Source organism: Pelophylax lessonae (assembly GCF_965119305.1).
Source record: "Pelophylax lessonae genome assembly, chromosome: 7".
In the NCBI taxonomy this organism is placed as follows: domain Eukaryota; kingdom Metazoa; phylum Chordata; class Amphibia; order Anura; family Ranidae; genus Pelophylax; species Pelophylax lessonae.
The window spans coordinates 235,638,931-235,660,378 of NC_138774.1; the positions used below are offsets into that span (position 1 = coordinate 235,638,931).

The 21,448-nt window shown below is 41.9% G+C and overlaps 1 protein-coding gene across 2 annotated transcripts in view; it reads left to right on the forward strand.

Annotated features, from left to right (window-relative positions):
* The window catches only part of LOC309560776 (uncharacterized protein), a 338,659-nt gene that overhangs the window by 7,572 nt on the left and 309,639 nt on the right, over positions 1-21,448 (forward strand). For both annotated transcript variants that reach the window (XM_082264432.1, XM_082264433.1), the window contains exons 2-3: positions 11,556-11,608; positions 15,495-17,758. In XM_082264432.1, coding sequence (XP_082120558.1) covers positions 11,563-11,608; positions 15,495-17,758 — 2,310 coding nt within the window. In that variant the 5' untranslated portion in view covers positions 11,556-11,562. The remainder of the gene's footprint in view (positions 1-11,555; positions 11,609-15,494; positions 17,759-21,448) is intronic.

Below are 21,448 nucleotides of genomic sequence, written 5' to 3' on the forward strand. Positions count from 1 at the left end.
TTCTTGAGCTTTGCTTGCTCTAAGATGCTGTGCAGAGGATTTTCCAATTGAGACAACAGGCTGTCACACATTTCTTCAAAGTGACCCCTGTTCCTTTTCCCAGAGATATCAATATCATTCACCAAACATTTCATATTCATAGGCAGATCGGAAGCATTTGCACTCATCAACTTCTTAAACTTTTCGCCCTCCTGAGCGAGTCGCAGTAAAGGCCTACTATTTGATTTGATATTCAGTTTATATTTCTTGCCAAACTCTTCACAGAAGTAGTCAACCAGAACATCATCAACTTTCCTTACACCAACATAGGGGTTAAAGGCAACAACACAGTTGAACCCAGCGATCTGGGTGGTATCCATTATAGACCTCCTCTCTGCATCAGTGAAGAAGCATGGAACTGCAACACATTCTTTTACAGGTTTCTTCAATGCACTTTCTGCTGAACTATTTGACCGCTCAAGGTCACCTAGTTCTTTTTCTCTATCTGAATTCCACATGGAATGCATCTCAAGATCACGATCAAACTTCTGCCACCCGTCTTTCACCAGTTCCATTTTGGAAACACTCCCTGAAAGGCACTTATTCATTTGCTTCACGTTTTCACCAACAGCCTTAGTTTTCTCCACTAGGTGGCGTTTGCTTTTTTCTCCCAGATTTATATCACTTGCTTTAGTTTTCTCCGCTTTAGTTTTCTCCACTAGGTTTTCAGCCTGAACTGAGAAATCATCACATTTCTTACACAACTCTTTTGTTTGCTGAAGCTCTAATGATACATTTTCCAATGCTTGAAGTTTTTGAAGGAACGGTTTATTCCAAAGGGGTGATTCAAGCCACGTGTCACCACATTTCTGAGGCTCACTCAGGACAGACCCCAAAACACTGATCCTTTTAAAAACTGCATCAGGCACACTATCCCCTCTTTGGGACAGATCCTCTGTTGCCTGGAATTCCTCTTCCAGTTCCTGCAACGGAATCTTCATCTCTTCTACTTGCTGTTCTAAGGCTCGCTTAGACTTTTCTAGCTCCTGAACTCTTTTCACAACATCATCCTTGGAGCTGACCAATTCTTCCATTTCTGTACGCAGCTGTTTGTTAACACTTTCTAGTTCAGCCTTACACTCTAGAGCTTCCTCCAAAGAGCGAGCCAAGAACAGGGCTTTGCTCTCGTTATCACGCGCCTCCGTTTCTGCACGTGCGCGTTCTTCTGCATATTTTGCAGACACATTCTTCTCTTCACCAAGCATCTGATCAAACTTCTTTTTCACATCTTCAACACACTGTAATGAACCAATGCTTTCTTCCATGCGTTTTTTCATAACCGCTATCTGAGCTTGCAATGTTGCGACTTGCTCTGATAGGTTTTTCTTTGCTTCCGCCTCCTCTTTTAATTGTTCCAGGAAGCCATTTTTCTCATCTTCCATTTGTTTGAGCTTTGTGCTAAAACTCAGCCTTTGACACCTCTCTTCCTGTAAGAGTTCCTGCGTGTCTTGCAGCTGCGATTCCAAGATAGAAAAATCTTCCGCAATTTCTCTAGATTTGCTGTCTGCTTGAGAAAGCTGATTTGTAACATTGTCCAACTCAACCTGCAGTCGGTTTGCCTTCTCTGACAGCTTAGCACACAATCGGTCACCTTCTGACACCTTGACTTGCGATTCCAGAAGCAGTGCCTCTACTTTTTCCCTCTTATGTTCACAATCTCCTTTTCCCTGCATAAGAGCCTTCACCTCATTGGCTAGCATCTGGGAATAAGAATGTAATTCTGCCACACAGGCTTCTTTCTCCTTTAACTGCTGCTGGACACGTTGGGCTTCCCCTTTCCAACTTTCACAGTCCGCACGCCATTCATCTATCACATTGCTCAAAGTAGTGAGCTCATACACAGTACTCAGTAATTTAGCCTCTCTTTCACTTTTCTCTTTGTCGCTGAGAGACAATGTCGCTTTCAGAGCAACATTCTGTTCCTGCGACTCCTGCAGGTCTATTTTTGTAGCTCCCAAAGACTGAAGACTTTTTTCCAGCTGATTACGCAACTCCAACATATCAGCCATACTTTGCTTCTGCAAAGTCTGAATTTCACTTTCCTTTTCCATGAGGATGGTATCTTTCTCCATTATAGTCTCTCTGCGTTTTTGCAACTCGACCAAAAGAAGAGCAGTGGATTCTTCCCACTGTAACACATGAGACTTGAGTAGTTCATTCATTTCCTGCAAGTTTCTATGCTCCATTTTAAGCAATTCCAAGGCTTGTTCCTTTTTTTCCATTTTCCGTTGCAAGGCATCCAACTCAGCCCTGCACACATACTCGGTTTCCTCCAAACCGATGGCCTCCATTGGCTGCTGGCGTCTCTGTTTCCAGCCTGCCATGCTCTCTTGATGAGCCTTTTGTTGAGCTGCAAAGCTCTGCTGAAAATCCGCATTTGCCTGCTGTTGAGCTGCATTTGCTTGCTGTTGAGCTGCATTTGATATAATCAGATGTTTCAACATCTCCTCCATTTTGAGTTTACTTTTCATCTGAGCACACTGCGTCTCCATAGCAGTTTCATCAGTGTTGCTAGGGACAACAACCTTCCTCTTTAGTAGACTCTCTTTAGGCATGGATGGGGCTGGTTCAGACGGCAACATCCCCTCCATCCATAGAATCCGGTCTCTCATTTCATCTATCTTTGCATTCTTCAGGCGTTTTGAACGCCCCATCTTCAATAACTCCACAAACAAATTTTTCACAGTCCAGCAAACAATTTTCAGACCACTGTCTCTTCAACACATGTAGTTTTTCTCTCTCTTGCAGGATCTCTTTTCCTGCGCACACAGTTTGTGCAGTCACTTGCACCAGACACAACAAAGTTCATCAAATAATTTTGAGACCGCTGTCTCTTTAAAACACTTTTTTTTTTTTTTCTGTCAGGATCTTCTCTCCTGCACACATAGATTGTGCAATCTCATGCACCAGATAAAGTTCATCAAACATTTGCACTTCCTTGCAGGGATCTCTGTTTATGCCCACTGCATACCTCCACCATATGTAAGGGATTAGCTCGGTGGTAGGCGTATGGGTGACCCCTTTGGGGGTGCGTTTTCACAGAGATAGCCGATTAGAGGTTGAAAAACAAGACTGATTTATTCATGCAATTTACTTAACACAATTGCAAGCATCAAAACAGCCAAAATAAAATAAAAGACAAAATAAATCCTTGCCTCTGTGGGCGGCTACCTTCTCACGCTGGAACCTACCTAAGAAGTCTTTCCAACCTACTGTTGGGCCGACACTGCTGATCCTACAGCAGACACTCAAATGTCCATTTGTTTGCTTTTCACACAGCACAAACATTGTCCATTGAACATGTCCCTTTGTTTTCTTTCACACAGCACATGTTCATTTATAACAGGATCCTTTACTCTTCAGATTCTTCATATTGAACACAGTTCATTTAACAGGTCCCTTTACTCTTCACACTCTTCACATGGAACACTTTGTCTTCTCACCTTTTAGACGTCTTCACTCGTGGTTACCCTCCTTAGCTTCACATCGCTTTAGGGGGTCTTCTCCCATGCTCACCAGCTTGTCGGGAGGCACACATCCGACTGTCCCCCTCTCCCAGCCCACACGGCGACAGGCGGCAGCAGTCCTTCTCCCATGCCCACACGGCGTCGGGAGGTACACGTATGTCTGTCCTCCTCTTCCCAGCTCACACAGCGACAGGAGGCAGCACTCAATAGATTTTCTCTGGACAAATTATAGAGGCCTTGATCTCCTCATTCTGAACAGCTGAATGGTTTTCAACTTCCTGCTGGCTCTCTCTGCAGCCAACACCCTATAGTATCAGTGAACTTTCAAAGCAGGTGGGAATGTGTCTCCTCTCAGTGACTACATTCCCAGATTTACCTGACTTCCTGTCACAATATATATATATATATATATATATATATATATATATATATATATATATATACATACACACAGTTGTGCTCATAAGTTTACATACCCTGGCAGAATTTGATTCCTTGGCCATTTTTCAGAGAATATGAATGATAAAACAAAAACTTTTCTTTCACTCATGCTTAGTGTTTGGCTGAAGCCATTTATAATCAATCAACTGTGTTTATTTTTTAAATCATAATGACAACAGAAACTACCCAAATGACCCTGATCAAAAGTTTACACACCCCCAGTTCTTAATACCGTGTATTGCCCCCTTTAACATCAATGACAGCTTGAAGTATTTTGTGGTATTTGTGGATGAGGCTCTTTTATTTCTCAGATGGTAAAGCTTCCCATTCTTCCTGGCAAAAAGCCTCCAGTTCCTGTAAATTCTTGGGCTGTCTTGCATGAACTGCATGTTTGAGATCTCCCCAGAGTGGCTCAATGATATTGAGGTCAGGAGATTGAGATGGCCATTCCAGAACCTTCACTTTATTCTGCTGTAGCCAATGACAGGTCATCTTGGCCTTGTGTTTAGGATCTGTGTAATGTTGTAATGTCCAAGTACGTCCCATGTGCAGCTTCCGGGCTGATGAATGCAAATTTTCCTTCAGTATTTTTTGATAACAGACTGCATTCATCTTGCCATCAATTCTGACCAAATTTCCTGTGCCTTTGTAGCTCACACATCCCCAAAACATCAGCAATCCACCTCCGTGTTTCACAGTAGGAATGGTGTACCTTTCATCATAGGCCTTGTTGACTACTCTCCAAATGTAGCGTTTATGGTTGTGGCCAAAAAGCTCAATTTTGGTCTCATCACTTCAAATGACTTTGTGCCAGAAAGTTTGAGGCTTGTCCCTGTGCTGTTTAGCGTATTGTAAGTGGGATACTTTGTGGCGTTTGCATAGTAATGACTTTCTTCTGGCGACTCGACCATGCAGCCCATCTTTCTTCAAGTGCCTCCTTATTATGCATCTTGAAACAGCCACACCACATGTTTTCAAAGAGTCCTGTATTTCACCTGAAGTTGTTTGTGGGTTTTTCTTTGCATCCCAAACTATTTTCCTGCCAGTTATGGCTGAAATTTTAGTTGGTCTACCTGACCATGATTTGGTTTCAACAGAACCCCTATTTTCCCACTTCTTGATTAGAGTTTGAACACTGCTGATTGGCATTCTCAATTCCTTGGATTAGGGATGCACCGAAATGAAAATTTTGGACCGAAACCGAAAATGCAGGATGCCCTTGGCCGAAAACCGAAACCGAAAATGGCTTTTTCCCCCCAAAAATTTTTTAAAATGGATAGAACAGGGGCATACACCAAAAACAGGTAGTGACGTACACCTGTCGCTGCCACCCTGTCACAGTATATGTACTGTGATGGGTTGGCAATAGGTTAATTTAATTACCAATGGTATTTGTATTATGCAGCCTGAGGGGGTTAATGTATTGTCACTGCTGGTCACTCATCTATTAGTGACCGACCAGTGGCAGGTAATTAACCCCTTTGTGCTGCATTAGTGCAACCAGTGTTAATTAACACTGATACTGGTTGCACTAATGCAGCACAAAGGGGTTAATTACCTGCCACTGGTCGGTCACTAATAGATGAGTGACCTGCAGTGACAATACATTAACCCCCTCATGCTGCATAATACTAATATCATTGGTAAGCTGCCTCAGCTCCCCCCCCCCACTCCCACTGCCTCAGCGTCCTCCTCCTCGGGTGTCCTGCATTCAAAAGTCCCGCCTCTGGCCGGCGGCACCGCCTCTCAATGACGTCCCTACTACGATCTGTGCATTATGAATGGACATACCAGGCGGGACGGCGGGGGGAGCGGACGCTATAGAGAGAACTAATGTGATCCTTCACTGTCAGCTCAGCACGTCTATGTGTGAATGAGAACAGAACTGAGCTGACACCGGGGGCGGGGGGGGGGGGGGGGGCGGGCGGAGCGACCGCTATTAGCTGTAACTATGTGAGAGCTTCTCTTCCTTGTCAGCGGAGATACATGCCTGTCAGTGAAGTGAAGCTCTCACATAGTTACAGCTAATAGCGGCCGCTCCGCCCGCCCCCGATGTCAGCTCAGTTCTGTTCCCATTCACACATAGACGTGCTGAGCTGACAGGAATGATCACATTAGTTCTCTCTATAGCGGCCGCTCGCCCCGCCCCCCGACCTGGTATGTCCATTCATAATGCACAGATTGTAGTAGGGACGTCACTGAGAGGCGGACGGCCGGCCAGAGGCGGGACTTTTAAAACCTGCCCTGCGCTGCGCCCTCCTCCTTCCCCACGGCGGCCATATTTTATTTTCGGCACTATTAACCCATTATCGGCCGAAATGAGAGAGGCTCATTTTCGGCCGATAATTTCGGTGGCCGAAATTTCGGTGCATCCCTACCTTGGATATATTTTTATATCCCTTACCTGTTTCTACAGTTAACTACCTTTTCCTGCAGATCTTTTGACAATTATTTTGCTTTCCCCATGACTCAGAATCCAGAAACGTCAGTGCAACAGTGGATGAAAGATGCAAGGGTCTGTCAGGAGTCCAGAAACTCATTGACCTTTTATATGCACACACACACACTAATTACAAGCAAACAGATCACAGGTGAGAATTGTTACCTTTAATAGCCATTCAAACCCATTTGTGTCCACTTGTGTGCATGTTATCTGGCCAAAATCACCAGGGTATGAAAACTTTTGATCAGGGTCATTGGGGTAGTTTCTGTTGTCATTGTGATTTAAAAAGAGTAAACACAGTTGATTGATAATAAATGGCTTCAGCCAAACACTAACCATGAGTGAAAGAAAAGATTTTGTGTTATCATTCATATCCTCTGAAAAATGGCCAAGAAATCATAAATTCTGCCAGGGTATGTAAACTTATGAGCACAAGTGTGTGTGTATGTATGTATGTATGTATGTGTGTGTATATATATATATATATATATATATATATATATATAGATACACAGCTGCAAGAAAAAGTATGTGAACCCTTTGGAATGATATGGATTTCTGCACAAATTGGTCATAAAATGTGATCTGATCATCATCTAAGTCACAACAATAGACAATCACAGTCTGCTTTAACCAATAACACACAATGAATGAAATGTTGCCATTCCATGTAAACATTCACAGTGCAGGTGGAAAAAGTATGTGAACCCCTAGACAAATGACATCTCCAAGAGCTAATTGGAGTGAGATGTCAGCCAACTGTAGTCCAATCATTGAGACGGGATTGGAGGTGTTGGTTACAGCTGCCCTGCCCTATAAAAAACACACACCAGTTTTGGGTTTTGCTTTTCACAAGAAGCATTGCCTGATGTGAATGATGCCTCGCACAAAAGAGCTCTCAGAAGACCTACGATTAAGAATTGTTGACTTGCATAAAGCTGGAAAGGGTTATAAAAGTATCTCCAAAAGCCTTGCTGTTCATCAGTCCACGGTAAGACAAATTGTCTATAAATGGAGAAAGTTCAGCACTGCTGCTACTCTCCCTAGGAGTGGCCATCCTGTAAAGATGACTGCAAGAGTACAGCGCAAACTGCTCAATGAGGTGAAGAAGAATCCTAGAGTGTCAGCTAAAGACTTACAAAAGTCACAGGCAAATGCTAACATCCCTGTTATCGGATCTACAATACGTAAAACACTAAACAAGAATGGATTTCATGGGAGGATACCACAGAGGAAGCCACTGCTGTCCAAACAAAACATTGCTGCACGTTTACAGTTTGCACAAGAGCACCTGGATGTTCAACAGCAGTACTGGCAAAATATTCTGTGGACAGATGAAACCAAAGTGGAGTTGTTTGGAAGACACACACAACACTATGTGTGGCGAAAAAGAGTTACAGCACACCAACATCAAAACCTCACCCCAACTGTGAAGTATGGTGGTGGGGGCATCATGGTTTGGGGCTGCTATGCTGCGTCAGGGCCTGGATGGATTGCTATCATCGAAGGAAAAATGAATTCCCAAGTTTATCAAGACATTTTGCAGGAGAACGTAAGGCCATCTGTCTACCAGCTGAAGCTCAACAGAAGATGGGTGTTGCAACAGGACAATGACCCAAAGCATAGAAGTAAATCAACAACAGAATGACTTAAACAGAAGAAAATACGCCTTCTGAAGTGGCCCAGTCAGAGTCATGACCTCAACCCGATTGAGATGCTGTGGCATGACCTCAAGAAAGCGATTCACACCAGACATCCCAAGAATATTGCTGAACTGAAACAGTTCTGTAAAGAGGAATGGTCAAGAATTACTCCTGACCGTTGTACACGTCTGATCTGCAACTACAGGAAACGTTTGGTTGAAGTTATTGCTGCCAAAGGAGGTTCAACCAGTTATTAAATGCAAGGGTTCACATACTTTTTCCACCTGCACTGTGAATGTTCACATGGTGTGTTCAAAAAAACATGGCAACATTTCATCCTTTGAGTGTTATTAGTTTAAGCAGACTGTGATTGTCTATTGTTGTGACTTAGATGATGATCAGATCACATTTTATGACCAATTTGTGCAGAAATCCATATCATTCCTAAGGGTTCACATACTTTTTCTCGCAGCTGTGTGTGTGTGTATATGTGTATATGTGTATATGTATATATATATATATATATATATATACACACACACACACACAGTATCTCACATGATTACACCCCTCACATTTTTGTAAATATTTTATTATATCTTTTCATGTGACAAAACTGAAGAAATTACACTTTGCTACAATGTAAAGTAGTGAGTGTACAGCTTGTATAACAGTGTAAATTTGCCATCCCCTCAAAATAACTCAGCACACAGTCATTAATACCCAAACCGCTGGCAACAAAAGCGAGTATGCCCCTAAGTTAAAATGTCCAGATTGGGCCCAAAGTGTCAATATTTTGTGTGGCCACCATTATTTACCAGCACTGCCTTAACCCTCTTGGGCATGGAGTTCACCAGAGCTTCACAGGTTGCCACTAGAGTTCTTTTCCACTCCTCCATGACGACATCATGGAGCTGGTGGATGTTAGAGACCTTGCACTCCTCCACTTTCTGTTTGAGGATGCCCCAAAAATGCTCAATAGGGTTTAGGTCTGGAGACATACTTGGCCAGTCCATCACCTTTACCCTCAGCTCCTTTAGCAAGGCAGTGGTCATCTTGGAGGTGTGTTTGGGGTGGTTATCATGTTGGATTACTGCCCTGTGGTCCAGTCTCCAAAGGGAGGGGATCATGCTCTGCTTCAGTATGTCACAGTACAGGTTGGCATTCATGATATCCTCAATGAACTGTAGCTCCTCAGTGCCGACAGCACTCATGCGGCCCCAGACCATGACACTCCCACCACCATGCTTGACTGTAGGCAAGACACACTTGTCTTTGTACTTCTCACCTTGTTGCCACCACAAACGCTTGACACCATATGAACCAAATAAGTTTATCTTGGTCTCATCAGACCACAGGACATGGCTCCAGTAATCCATGTCCTTAGTCTGCTTGTCTTCAGCAAACTGTTTGCAGGCTTTCTTGTGCAGCATCTTTAGAAGAGGGTTCCTTCTGGGACGACAGCCATGCAGACTAATTTGATTCAGTGTACAGGGTATGGTGAGGCCTGTTCTGAGTGGAACCTGTCCTGTTAAACCGCTGTATGGTCTTGGCCACCATGATGCAGCTCAGTTTCAGGGTCCTGACAATCTTCTTATAGCCTAGGCCATCTTTATGTGGAGCAACAATTCTTTTTTTCAGATCCTCAGAGTTCTTTGCCATGAGGTGCCATGTTGAACTTCCAGTGACCAGTATGAGAGAGTGAGAGCGATAACCCCAAATTTAACACACCTGCTCCCCATTCACACCTGAGACCTTGTAACACTAACGAGTCTCAAGAAACCGGGGAGGGAAAATGGCTAATTGGGCCCAATGTGGACATTTTAACTTAGGGGTGTACTTACTTTTGTTGCCAGCGGTTTAGACATTAATGGCTGTGTGTTGGGTTATTTTGGGGGGGGGCAGCAAATTTACACTGTTATACAAGCTGTACACTCACTGTAATGGTATCCTGCACTGGATATCCTAAAAGCTGTCGCAAGCAACCATTTTGTTTGAGGTCTCAGCCATGACAGTTATAAAGACCACTCATTCACCCAGCCCCCTCCTTGAGCTAATTAATGTAGGAATGCAGAGGCCACAAAGGGCTGGCACTTCAAAGAACCCTTATCTCAAGCACAGAAGGAAATCCTAGCAGCTGTCCAGTAAAGCTTGCCAGAGCTGTGTTGTAAATTCCACAGCCAAATTGTTCATTAGGAAAATGAACTCATTCACACACAAATTCATAACTTTAAACACATACAAGATATGTCTCTAGAAAATGTATAGTTAAATGCAAAATAAAATACTGAACGGAACGAGACCATGCATAACCACCCTGTCACATATAGAATAAAAGATAGCAATAAGATATTTCCCTGTATGATAACATATTCATGTTTAGTATCTTTTAAAGCCAAATCACATGCTGAGTGATGAACTAGCAGTTTAAAGAATGCAACCATTACATATTTTGAGATATGAATTATGTTATAAATCTGTCTAAACGGGAGGTTCCTTGGCATTGTCTAAACTTTAGGGCCGCCCATGGCCACTGTGTTTATTGGTCAGGGACCTCTGTTACCACCCCCTGCGGTCTCAGAGAAAAAGGAGAGAGACAGATGGGGTTTCAGTTCTCCTGTAACATCAAAGAAGGAACATCTATCTCTCAAGTTTGAGAACCGATCACACTGGCTCAGCTTCTGAAACTCTGATAATACTCAGGACATTGACTGCAAGTATTCTTACTTCTCAATCCTATATTTTATTCTTGTAAATTGCTGAATTATGTCGCTATTTCTTTGAAAACACTTTTTTATGTAAATATTTTATTTGCACCAATTTTAACCTTTTTATTATTAAACCTTATTTTGAAAAGTGTTAATCTTGTCCATAAGCTCTTAATGCGAACTAAAAACGAACCTGTCTCTTGAAGAGTGCTACTGTACAGAATAAATCCTCCGAACATTCCTGTCTGTGGTGACAGCGCGTGTTACAGATGATTATTCTAAAATCATAATTGGTATTTCTAAAATTACGAGCATCCTCTGGGCTCATAATAACATAGCGGTGGTGGCAGTAAAAGGGTTAATTGCTTAATTAGCCCGGTGACAATCGCTGTCAGCCTGCTGGCATCTAGATTGTGGTCCCGCAAGCTGGAAAATCTATGTGTCGGGTGCAGCTGAGAGTGGTATTGTTACGCAAGTGATGGCAGGGTGTGAGATTGGCTGGTCCTTGGTTACGGGTTAGCGAGAAGGGCAGGGGTCTGATACCAGCCGCGTCACACTCACTACTTTACATTGTAGCAAAGTGTTATTTCTTCAGTATGGTCACATGAAAAGATATAATATGTTTACAAAAAATGTAAGCGGTGTACTCACTTTTGTGAGATACTGTGTATGTATGTATATGTGTTTGTGTGTGTAATTTTTTTTTTTAAATGTAAAATAAATCCACTTCTAAAGTAATGCTTCAGGGAAAACATCTGTGTAACTAACAGGTGATTATCATTAACAGTTTTAAGGGAGTGTACCTTTCTTCCAGGGGAGACATGGAGGATGCAGCGGTCGCTCATTGCGATGAATCATCTTCTGAAGGTAATTTCTCAGATTTCACATATTAAAAGCTAATTAACTATTTCTGCTTTCACGTAATGTGGTATGGTTTATTTGAAAATGCTGAAAGTAAAAAACTAGTGGATATATGGCAAAAAAGCCAGCTTGATTTATGCTTTTATATTCTAAATCAGGGGTCTGCAAACTTTCGTGATAAAGGGCCAGCTTACTGTGCTTCAAACTTTAGGGGGGCCGGACTGCGGCCAGTGGGAGTAGATAATGCCCTGACATTGTTGTGAGTAATCTATGCCATAGGCTTGGTTGCCGTGGGAGTAAAAAAGCTGCATCATTAGTGTCAGTGGGAAGAATAGTGCGCCCTCATTGGTGTCAGTGGAGAGTAGAGTCCAATCATTAGTGTCAATAGGTTGAATAGTGTGCTCCATCAATAGTGGGAGGAATAGTTCCCCATCTCTGGTGTCAGTGGAAGGAATAGTGTCCAACCACTGGTGTCAGCGAAAGGGATAGTGCCAAAGGGTGACATCCGGCACGTGGGCCGCAATTTGGGGACTCCTGTTCTAAATTATAGTAGAAATAGATTTAACAGTATAGTTTACAAGAACAAAAGCAAACTATGACTAAAACATCTGATATTTGTTTATATAGTAGTAGCATCACTTTGCCTATTAAAGGGGGTCTTGCGTAAACTACTGTAGCTATTGACTTTTAATAAAAGAACACTTACCTGTCCAGGGAACCAGCGCTGTCCTCACTTGTCTGTTCTTCGGCGGGTCTTTGGGTCCCCTGCGCCACCATGTTTAGTGTGGGAAGCTGGCTGTGACTCCTTACGGCTTCACAGCTGGCTCCCCACAGTGCATGTGTGCGTTGCACTGCACATTGTGCATGGTCCTGCAGTCTCCTGGGACTTGTTATATGTCCCAGCAGGCTGCCGTTTGGGTGAAGTTCCGCTTTAAGAGTAAAGTAACAGGTTCTCTTTTGAAACCCAATTTATTTGCTACTTCTATTTTTTCTCTGCATTTCTCCACTGCCCATTTCACCTACAGGGACACTTGAAAATACTTGGTACTTCTATGTATGGGGGAGCATGTTGCCTTCTGCCCTTCTTCCCATTAGAGGATAGTATAAGGAGTACGGTGCCACCCCTGGTATAAAACACTGTAATGTGTAGAGCTGCCTTCAATTTAAGTAGTGATACTCAAATGTGGAATAGGATGTGTAATGAGGCGCTACTATTAGTATGTGAACATATGTAAATACAAAAATAAAAGTACAAGATAAATACTTCTAGCAATCTAATATAAGTGATACCAACTTCTGTGCTGGGGTGGATGTGATTTTTCACTCAAAAGTGACAAATAAAAGATTGTTTAACATAAATAGTAAGGTGCTTGTGACAGACCATGCTATATACTCAAAACGTGTTAGATAAATATGTGCAATAATAAAAATAAATAAATAGAACAAATTAAATAATGTAATGCATATAACAAGTACAAAAAAAAAAGAGCTTTCTTGTCACCCGCTCCGACCAGCTGCAAACTGGAAGTGATATAATGCTGGAACCTCAATGCATTTCACCAGAAAGTGGCATCATCTTCCTGGTGAAATGCATTGAGGTTCCAGCATTACATCACTTCCGGTTTGTGGCTGGTCAGAGCGGGGTGACACGCACAGTGGAACGCACGCAATCAGCTGAGCGGCCGTTCCCGGATACCTGTCATTTTTTGCTTACAGCAAGTGCCATTTGAGGCACCATCTAATGTGAGTGTACTACTTTTACTTTGCATCTAATTTTTAAATAAAACCTACTACACTATGAGATATATTCTTCTTCCTTTTCTTGAGATCTATATTGGATAGATGTAACCCTGACCATTACCTAGAGAGAAGTGGTTCCCAAAGACAGAGGAGGTCTACAGGCACTTTAGGTCCCAGAGGACTGAGGGCTTCTGGTGAGTGGCCACTACTTACTAGGTGGAGGATTAGAAATTGGTTTGCACTATTGAAATTGCACCAAGGGAAGAAGGACCACACACTATTTTTTACAGATTCTGCAATATATGTATTGCTTTTGTGTATTAAATAATAAGGATTTTTTATATTATTGATTTTTTTTTTATGTTGGTTTCTGTACTGCACTGAGCACTTTATATCACGGCGCTACTTAATTTATTGAGTCCCAATACTATTTATATATAGCACCCACTTTATTGAAAGCTCTTTTTTTAGTACTTGTTATATGCATTATATTATTTAATTTGCTCTATTTATTTATTTTTATTATTGCACATATTTATCTAGCACGTTTTGAGTATATAGCATGGTCTGTCACAAGCACCTTACTATTTATGTTAAAAAATCTTTTATTTGTCACTTTTGAGTGAAAAGTCACATCCACCCCAGGACAGGAGTTGGTATTGCTTATATAAGATTGCTAGAAGTATTTATCTTATACTTTTATTTTTGTATTTACATATGTTCATATACTAGTAGTAGCACCTCATTACACATCCTTCTTCCCATTAGGCTTCCTATTGCATTTTAGGCCTGATTTCACATGGGATTTTGTGGCAACTGGAAAAAATAGTGTATTTCTATACAGTACCTGGATTCACAGGGGGAAGCAGTTAGTTGTGACCTTTTTATCCTGTACAAAGCAAGTTGTTTGTGTCAAGGGGCGATCATTTGTCCTTAACCACAGTGACCTGTGTTGATCCAGTGTAGACAAACTCAGGTCACTGCACATGGTGTGAGCGAGCTCTTATTCAGATCAGTTTCTGTGTGCCTCAGGACTCTCAGGATCTACCCTTTCTGTTCAAGTTGGTGCACTTGGAGGTAAACGCCACCTCTGCCTTACTATAGCCCTCAGCCAAAAACCTCTTCTGGCCACTGAGGCCCTGGAATTATACTTTTGAAAGATGGTGAGTTGCACCAATCACCAATTTGGACAAGAAGTCTTGGCAAAGTTTGTCTGTCATAGAAAGTGATTTGTGCAGTGGTGCCTCCAAAGTATATATACAAAACAGATTTGTATAGCCCTAGCCATGTTATTGATGCCTTGCAATACTTAGACTTAGTATTGCTTTTCGAGAGGAGGGAGGGCTGTGTTTACTATCCCCTTATTTGGAAGTTTGTTTTTTCCTGGAGCTCTGATAGCCTGTTGGATTGTGGTCGCTTCTTCCCCACTCCTTCCCCAGAATCTGAAAGGGTCCTAGCTGGTGGGTCTAGTCATTTTTTGCTAGACCACTGGCGCACAGTCCCACCATCTGCCACATCATCATCTTGATAATATGCCGGCTGGCCCTGCACTGTACATCAGTCTTTCTTGGCCTTTTTACCCCAGATGAACCCTTGAAATAAGTTTCAGTTCTCAGGGAACCCCTGCTAAGATTAGTCTATCGAGGGTCATTTTGTTAAATGTCCCAGGTTGGTGGTGGTAAGTGGGAAGAATGCCCTCCTTACAGGACACCCTTCCAGTAATGCTGCTGGCTCTACTAAGTGGTGTTAGATATGTAACTATGCAGGCATGATCACATGGGGAAAGAGTTGGCCTCAACTCAAAGAACCCCTAGCCACCCCTGGAGGAACCCCAGGGTTTGGATTTGACTTGAGACCCTGGTTCAGAATGGCTGCTGTACATGATGACCTAAGCGAGAAGAGTGGCAATGGCGGCAACAGAAGGGGAGGAAGATTGCGGGACCTTGGATGATTCCGATGCTTTCCAATTCCCTAGAAAAAAACGAGGGTTGGGGGGGGGGGGGGATACGAAACCACTTCTTCAGCTTGAACTTTGTATTAGAAGAATGCCGCTGAGTAACAGTGAAAAGTACAAAAACGCTTACATTTGTTAATGAGGCACAAAGAACAAAAATTCAGCCTGATTTCTTCTTTTTTTTTTTCTGTATTCTAGATCATGATCAACCTGAGAATGACATTCTTCTAGATATTGTAAACGGTTGTCATTTAGCCCATACAGCAGCTCTGGCAAAAACTGTGGCAAGTGACCATTTGCAACTGGAGGAGAATGTTAAATCAGAAGACTTTCTGAACAACAACAAAGAGGTATCAGAACAAGACTGTTTTACCAACCAAAGAATTGTATCTTCAGGGGATTTTACAACAGTCAGCGATCAAATATCAGCTGCAGACAATCCTAAAGAATCATTTCTTACATCATCTAAAGACAGGAACAGCACAGAATATAAAGAGACGCCTAATCACTGGTGTGACTCATGTCAGACTACAGATAAAGGCAAAATACAAGAAGGGATAGAGCTGTATAATGTGCAATCAAAAAGTACTTTATCCAATTACACCTTAAAAAATAACCTCAGTAAGGATATTTCAGAGAACAATGAAATATTTCAAGGAGAGCTGCACAATGCAGATTTAAACAAAGAGATACACAATCCACACAAAATTAATTTGTCAAAGCTTCAGGAAGATCCTGACGATGAAGAGGAATCCTATGCAACAGCGTCCATTTTAAGTGATCGGCTAAAAGATAAAGAACACTTGGAAATCAATAATTTCAAAGAAACTGTTGTGCCTGATTCTTACATGTTCAAGAGAGACTTGCTAGATGAAGTCCCACAACGTAACATTGAATCGACGAGAGAAAGCTTAGGTCATAAACTGCAAGGCAGTGATAAAACAATTCATATGGGAAACAATGTCAACAACCATGCTGTGCACTTAAAACTTAGCAAATTTGATATTCCTTCTACCAAACAAAAAGAAACTTCTAACATGGAGCAATGTGATGTACTGGCACACAATGTGTGTGAGAGTGAAGACGGCTCTAAAAATTCTCTTGATTTTCAGACTAAACGCTTTGGGCTGTGTTTAACAAAAAATGATAGTACCAGAAGAGGCAAGCGGAAAAAGGAGCATCGATCACTAAAATGTGGACGATTACAGCCAGTTTTACATGAGCTAGAGTTTGTGGAAGAGGAGGACCTTTCTGAGAAGGAAGAAAGTAGTGAAGAGGATAACATAGACAATTCTTTTCATTACAGCAGCTCAAAAGACGGGCTCGATCACAGAAAAGAAAGACATCAGTACGTTTCAGATAAACTGGACCCTGATGTTTTACACTTGCTGGAAATGCACCTACGCAAGCAGCAGCTTGTTGACATCAAGGAAGAAGGAGAAGAAGAAATGCTAGATGTGCACATTAATAAAGAAATGACACGTTTAGACTCTTACAAGTTGTTACGTAATATACCTCCAGTTTTGGATATGGTTCTGGAGGAACCTGAGCTGGAACATGCTGGAGACCTGTTAGAAGAAGGCAGCAAAACACCTTCTGATATAGACTCTGATGACAGCAGTAATGTCTGCTCTATGGAATTGGGTCTTATGGAATCTCTGCAAAATGATTTAATGAGTAAAAGTTCAAAGATAGACAAACATGAAATAGCCACAATTCTCTCGGAACCAAGTCCTGATTGTCTGTCAAGAGGAAATAAAAGCAAGCAAAAGGAAGATGGCTCCTGTAATAGTAAATGTAAACCTAAACATGGAAACATTCAAAATAGGGAACCAAAGCCTCAGGAAGTACAAATGAGGAATCCAAGCAATCAACAGATATTACACGAGGATGGTCCTGAAGATCTTGGATCTGGCATTGCTTCAGAAGATGTTGATGCTGTAGAAGATATCAATACATCATTGCACTCAGAATCCAGTTTTTCTGAATTAAAGGACATACCTGAACAACCCTTAGCACATGAGAAAGAAACCGTAGAAACACCAGTTATGGAAAATACTGACCTAACTGAACCTTTTGAGGCTGACCAAAGCTCAGACCTTCCATCATTAGACCTTGTGTCAGATGTAACCCAGCATAAAATATCAGGGCCAGTTACAGATGTTGATGAATCAAAATTGCTTGATAGTAGTACATTTAATTATTCAGAAACCACTTTGTCCGACTCTGCTGAGGCTGAAAACACCTCAGATTCAACATGCCCTATGTTTGTCGAACATGGGGAACCACATGTACTGGAATCTAGGATACCCTTTGAAGAAATAGATAGCTGTTACACAGGTGATAGAGGGGATTTTGGAAAGGAAAATGACTGCTCAGAGCAACTTGATGCTGAAAACAGATTTCTGACAAATCAACTGTTAAATCTAACAGAAGTCGACAAAGATCTAGAAAGGATAAAGGTATTTTATGATATAATTGTAGTTTTTTAGATCACATCATTAAGTTTCCTTTTTATACAACTTTTAACTGGGTAAAGTATGCAGTACTGGTAAGTCCCATTGTCCGCTGTAATTTTTATTTCACAGCCAGTTAGAAGCTGTGTTCTCTTGTAGAATGCCGCTGGCTTCTGTGATACATGGGATATACATTTCAGGGAAATGTTATATCTGTCCAATCAGGAAGGCATCATATAGTATATGGCAGGAAGACTGTGTCAAACACAGTCAATTGCTGCAGTCCATGTTCCTTGTGAATTTCACAGCATCACTTCTCAAGGGGCTTGTTCACACGTGCATCAATACCCAGTGTTTATACAGCATTTATTCAGCTTTTTTAAAGTCTCATAACTGCCCTTCAATGCCTGTCATGAATATTACAATGGTCACCACACAGTGCAGTCTGCATAGGAGCAGTAGCATTGTGTTGTGTTAAAAGTTAGGGAGCATATTACTTTTATGAGGCATTGATGCTTGTCAGCCTCTTCCATTGATTGGTAATGCTCTATAACCACAACCTAACAGCACCTATAGCTTTTTGGTGTGTTAGTGAAGCATTTATAAAGTGTTAGCTGAGCATTGGGGGAGAGGCAGTGGAGGCTCCTGTATCCCAGAATGCACTTGGAATTAGAAGCGCTAGGATAAAGCAGCTCCAGCCACTTCCTGTTTGTACAGAGCAGTTGTGTGGGAATACCATTTACTTTTGTGGTCAGCTAAAAGGAAGCCAGACATCAATACTGATAGTGCCAGGCAGGAGCAGAGACACTGAGCATTGCCAGGGGCAAAGCTTTTTGTGTCAGCAAAGTTGAGCTGGACCAAGCCAACTGTCAAAAGAACAAAGTCTACCAATCCACCTTGCAGAGAATTCAGAAAAACCTCAAAGTAGATCATTTCCTCTATATCCCTTCCACTTTAAGCACCTCCCACTAGAAAAGCAAAACTTTCATGGGCATTTATCAAGCATTTTTTAAGCTTTTTCAGCTCTTCATAAACTCAACAGAAACACGTTGTAAAAACTTCATAAATGCAATAGACATGTTAATGAGCTTTGCTTCATTATTCATAATCAACATATGTGTCGATGAGCCCAAAGTGTATGTGTGTTTTGAGAAATGACTTTTGGTGGGTGTTCATCATGTGTTTTGAGCTCTTATACACTACACCAGAGCAAAATGCTAAATTTAACGATGGTTTGCGAGGCTTGACAGTGTTTTTCACAAGTCCTAGTTTAAATATTATGTTTGCTTAAAAGACAGAGGGCATTTCACATGTCACAAAATATATATAAAGGAACATATACAGGACAAATTGCAGCCTTTTTTTAGTAACTATAGGAAAATAAAGTTATTGATCTGGTCTCAAATACGATTCAGAAGTATCATCATGCCATCCTCCAGAACCTAATATAATACCTAACTATTACATTTGTTTTGTCATTATGCTGAATAGGTCAAGCACTGTCTTAGTTTTTATTTTAAATGTAATTTAGGAAAATTTGCATAAGTGCACATTCCTGGGCTGTCATCCTCATCCTCTAACGTCACTACTTGCTTGACCCAGAAAAGATATGCAGCCTGTTAAAATTTAAGTAAATAACAGCTTGGCCACTTTCAGCTTGTAAAGCAAAACATTTAACCATGGTAGCTCACATGTTTCTGTCATGGTAGGTTCTCTTCAAATAAATTATTTTACAGGTGTGCCCTGTATCTAATTATTCCATTTGTTTCGTGTGCAAAGTGGTATTTCAGCTGTAATGTAAACTTTTAAAAAAAAAAAAAAAAATTCCAACTTTTTACATCTTTAAAATAGGATCTTGTTTAACAAAGGCAGAACATAGAGTGGTGAAATATGGTGACCTAATAACCAATTACACCTAATAACCAATCGGATTTCCCTGGCGGGGATGAGAAGACAGTGATTATCACTAGCAGCTATAGCTGCCGCTTGCAATAATCGAAAACGAATCCAGCAGGCTGGTTGTTCCCAAGTTGATTGATCAACATGGTACATTTGGCCTGTCCATTAACGATTCTAGTCTCGGCCGATTCCTGCAGTCTCCTGTTACCACCTCAGATTTACAAGGAGTCATATCTGACCTTATTGATGCAGTGCAGATGTAGTTACATTTGGAGTATCAGCCTGCTGTCTCCACCCCAGAGTCTTTTAGAGCTGCTACAGACCTTCCCCTTACACCCACAATTCAAGAAATTCCACTTTGTAGATTGGAATCAACACATGGGGTCTTGTGCCCCCGCTGAGACTGTACCAAAAATGTTCCCCTTTGAAAGGGCATTTAGGTGACGGACTGTTTCCAGTGACTCAACTGGTGTACCATATTGGAAACAACACTAATCAGTTGGAAGGTGTGCTTACCTTTTAAAGATTCTACTAATATTCAGATAAAATCCTTCCTTAAATCATAGTTTGAACAGGCTGATTCTACCCTCCTGTTCTGTGTTGGCAGTGACCCCTAATTTGTCTGTCTGTGTCAGAGTGGGTTAGTTCCCTCCAAAGGAACCTCTCTGACTGGGTAGCTGTCCTCTATTTAGTCAATGATTTCAATCCTTGGTGTTGCTCAGGCACAGCTGTTGTCTCCCAAAATATTGCTTCTCAGGTTCAGCCCTTTTGCCTTTTCCTGGCATCTCCATTGTGCGGTCTTTAGGTGACCTCCTGTAAAGGTTAGCTTTATGAAGACTGGTAGTCAGTACCTGAAGGGTCTAACTACCTTAAGATCTGGCTAACACAAGCTTTGCTAGGTTCCAGTGTTGACCACCTGTGATGGGTGGATGAGATGACCCAACTCATCAAAGGTCCATAAATATGTCCCCATTGTTGGCATGCAAGGATTTTACGCCCTCTCCTCCATCAAGGAATCATAGCGCAGAGGGGAAACCTCAACTGAGGATAGTCTCCCCTTTTAATGGCTGTCTTCAGTCAATTCTCCACCAGCTTCAGGCAGCTAGGGGTAGTCTGTCTCGCCCCCCCCCCCCCGTTCCTGGGCAATTCCCTTTACTGTAATACCACCATTTCTGAGACTACTACCTAATCATTCTGAACAAATAATTCTCTCCAGATTTTGGGACCCCACCTTTTCTAAGTATGTCATTCTTTATTTTGTTAACAATGAAGACTTTGCAGTGCTTTCACCTCCAGGAAGGAGTGGATGCCTCCCCTGGGACAGGGATAGATGTTGCAGGACAGTGCTGAGCATATTGATTTTGTCCAAGTGGTCCTTCAGAAGGACATTGCCTTGGATACTGACTGTCCTTAGGTCAGTAGCTTTGTACAGTGAGGCCCTTCCCAGATCTTACATGGTGAGAAAATATCAGTGCTAGAGTGCCCCATGCCTCCTTGGATTTTTAATGGACAGCACACCCTGGGTCCCTGCTGCAAGTACACTGTACCAGGACAGAGTGAGTCAGGAGCTTCCTAGATCCATGACTGTGGTCGGGGTTAAAAGGGATATATCCAAAAGAAACTGGGACTTCACTGCTTACTAATGCAGATTGGTAAAGGAGAAAAGTTATTTGGAGAGCTCACTAGCTCGGATTTGGCAGCCGACATGTAAATAGGTCCTCTCTCCTGTGGGTACTCAGGAATGTTATTCAAAGTTTAAACCAGAATGAGTGCTAGGCCAAATTCACAATTGAAGTC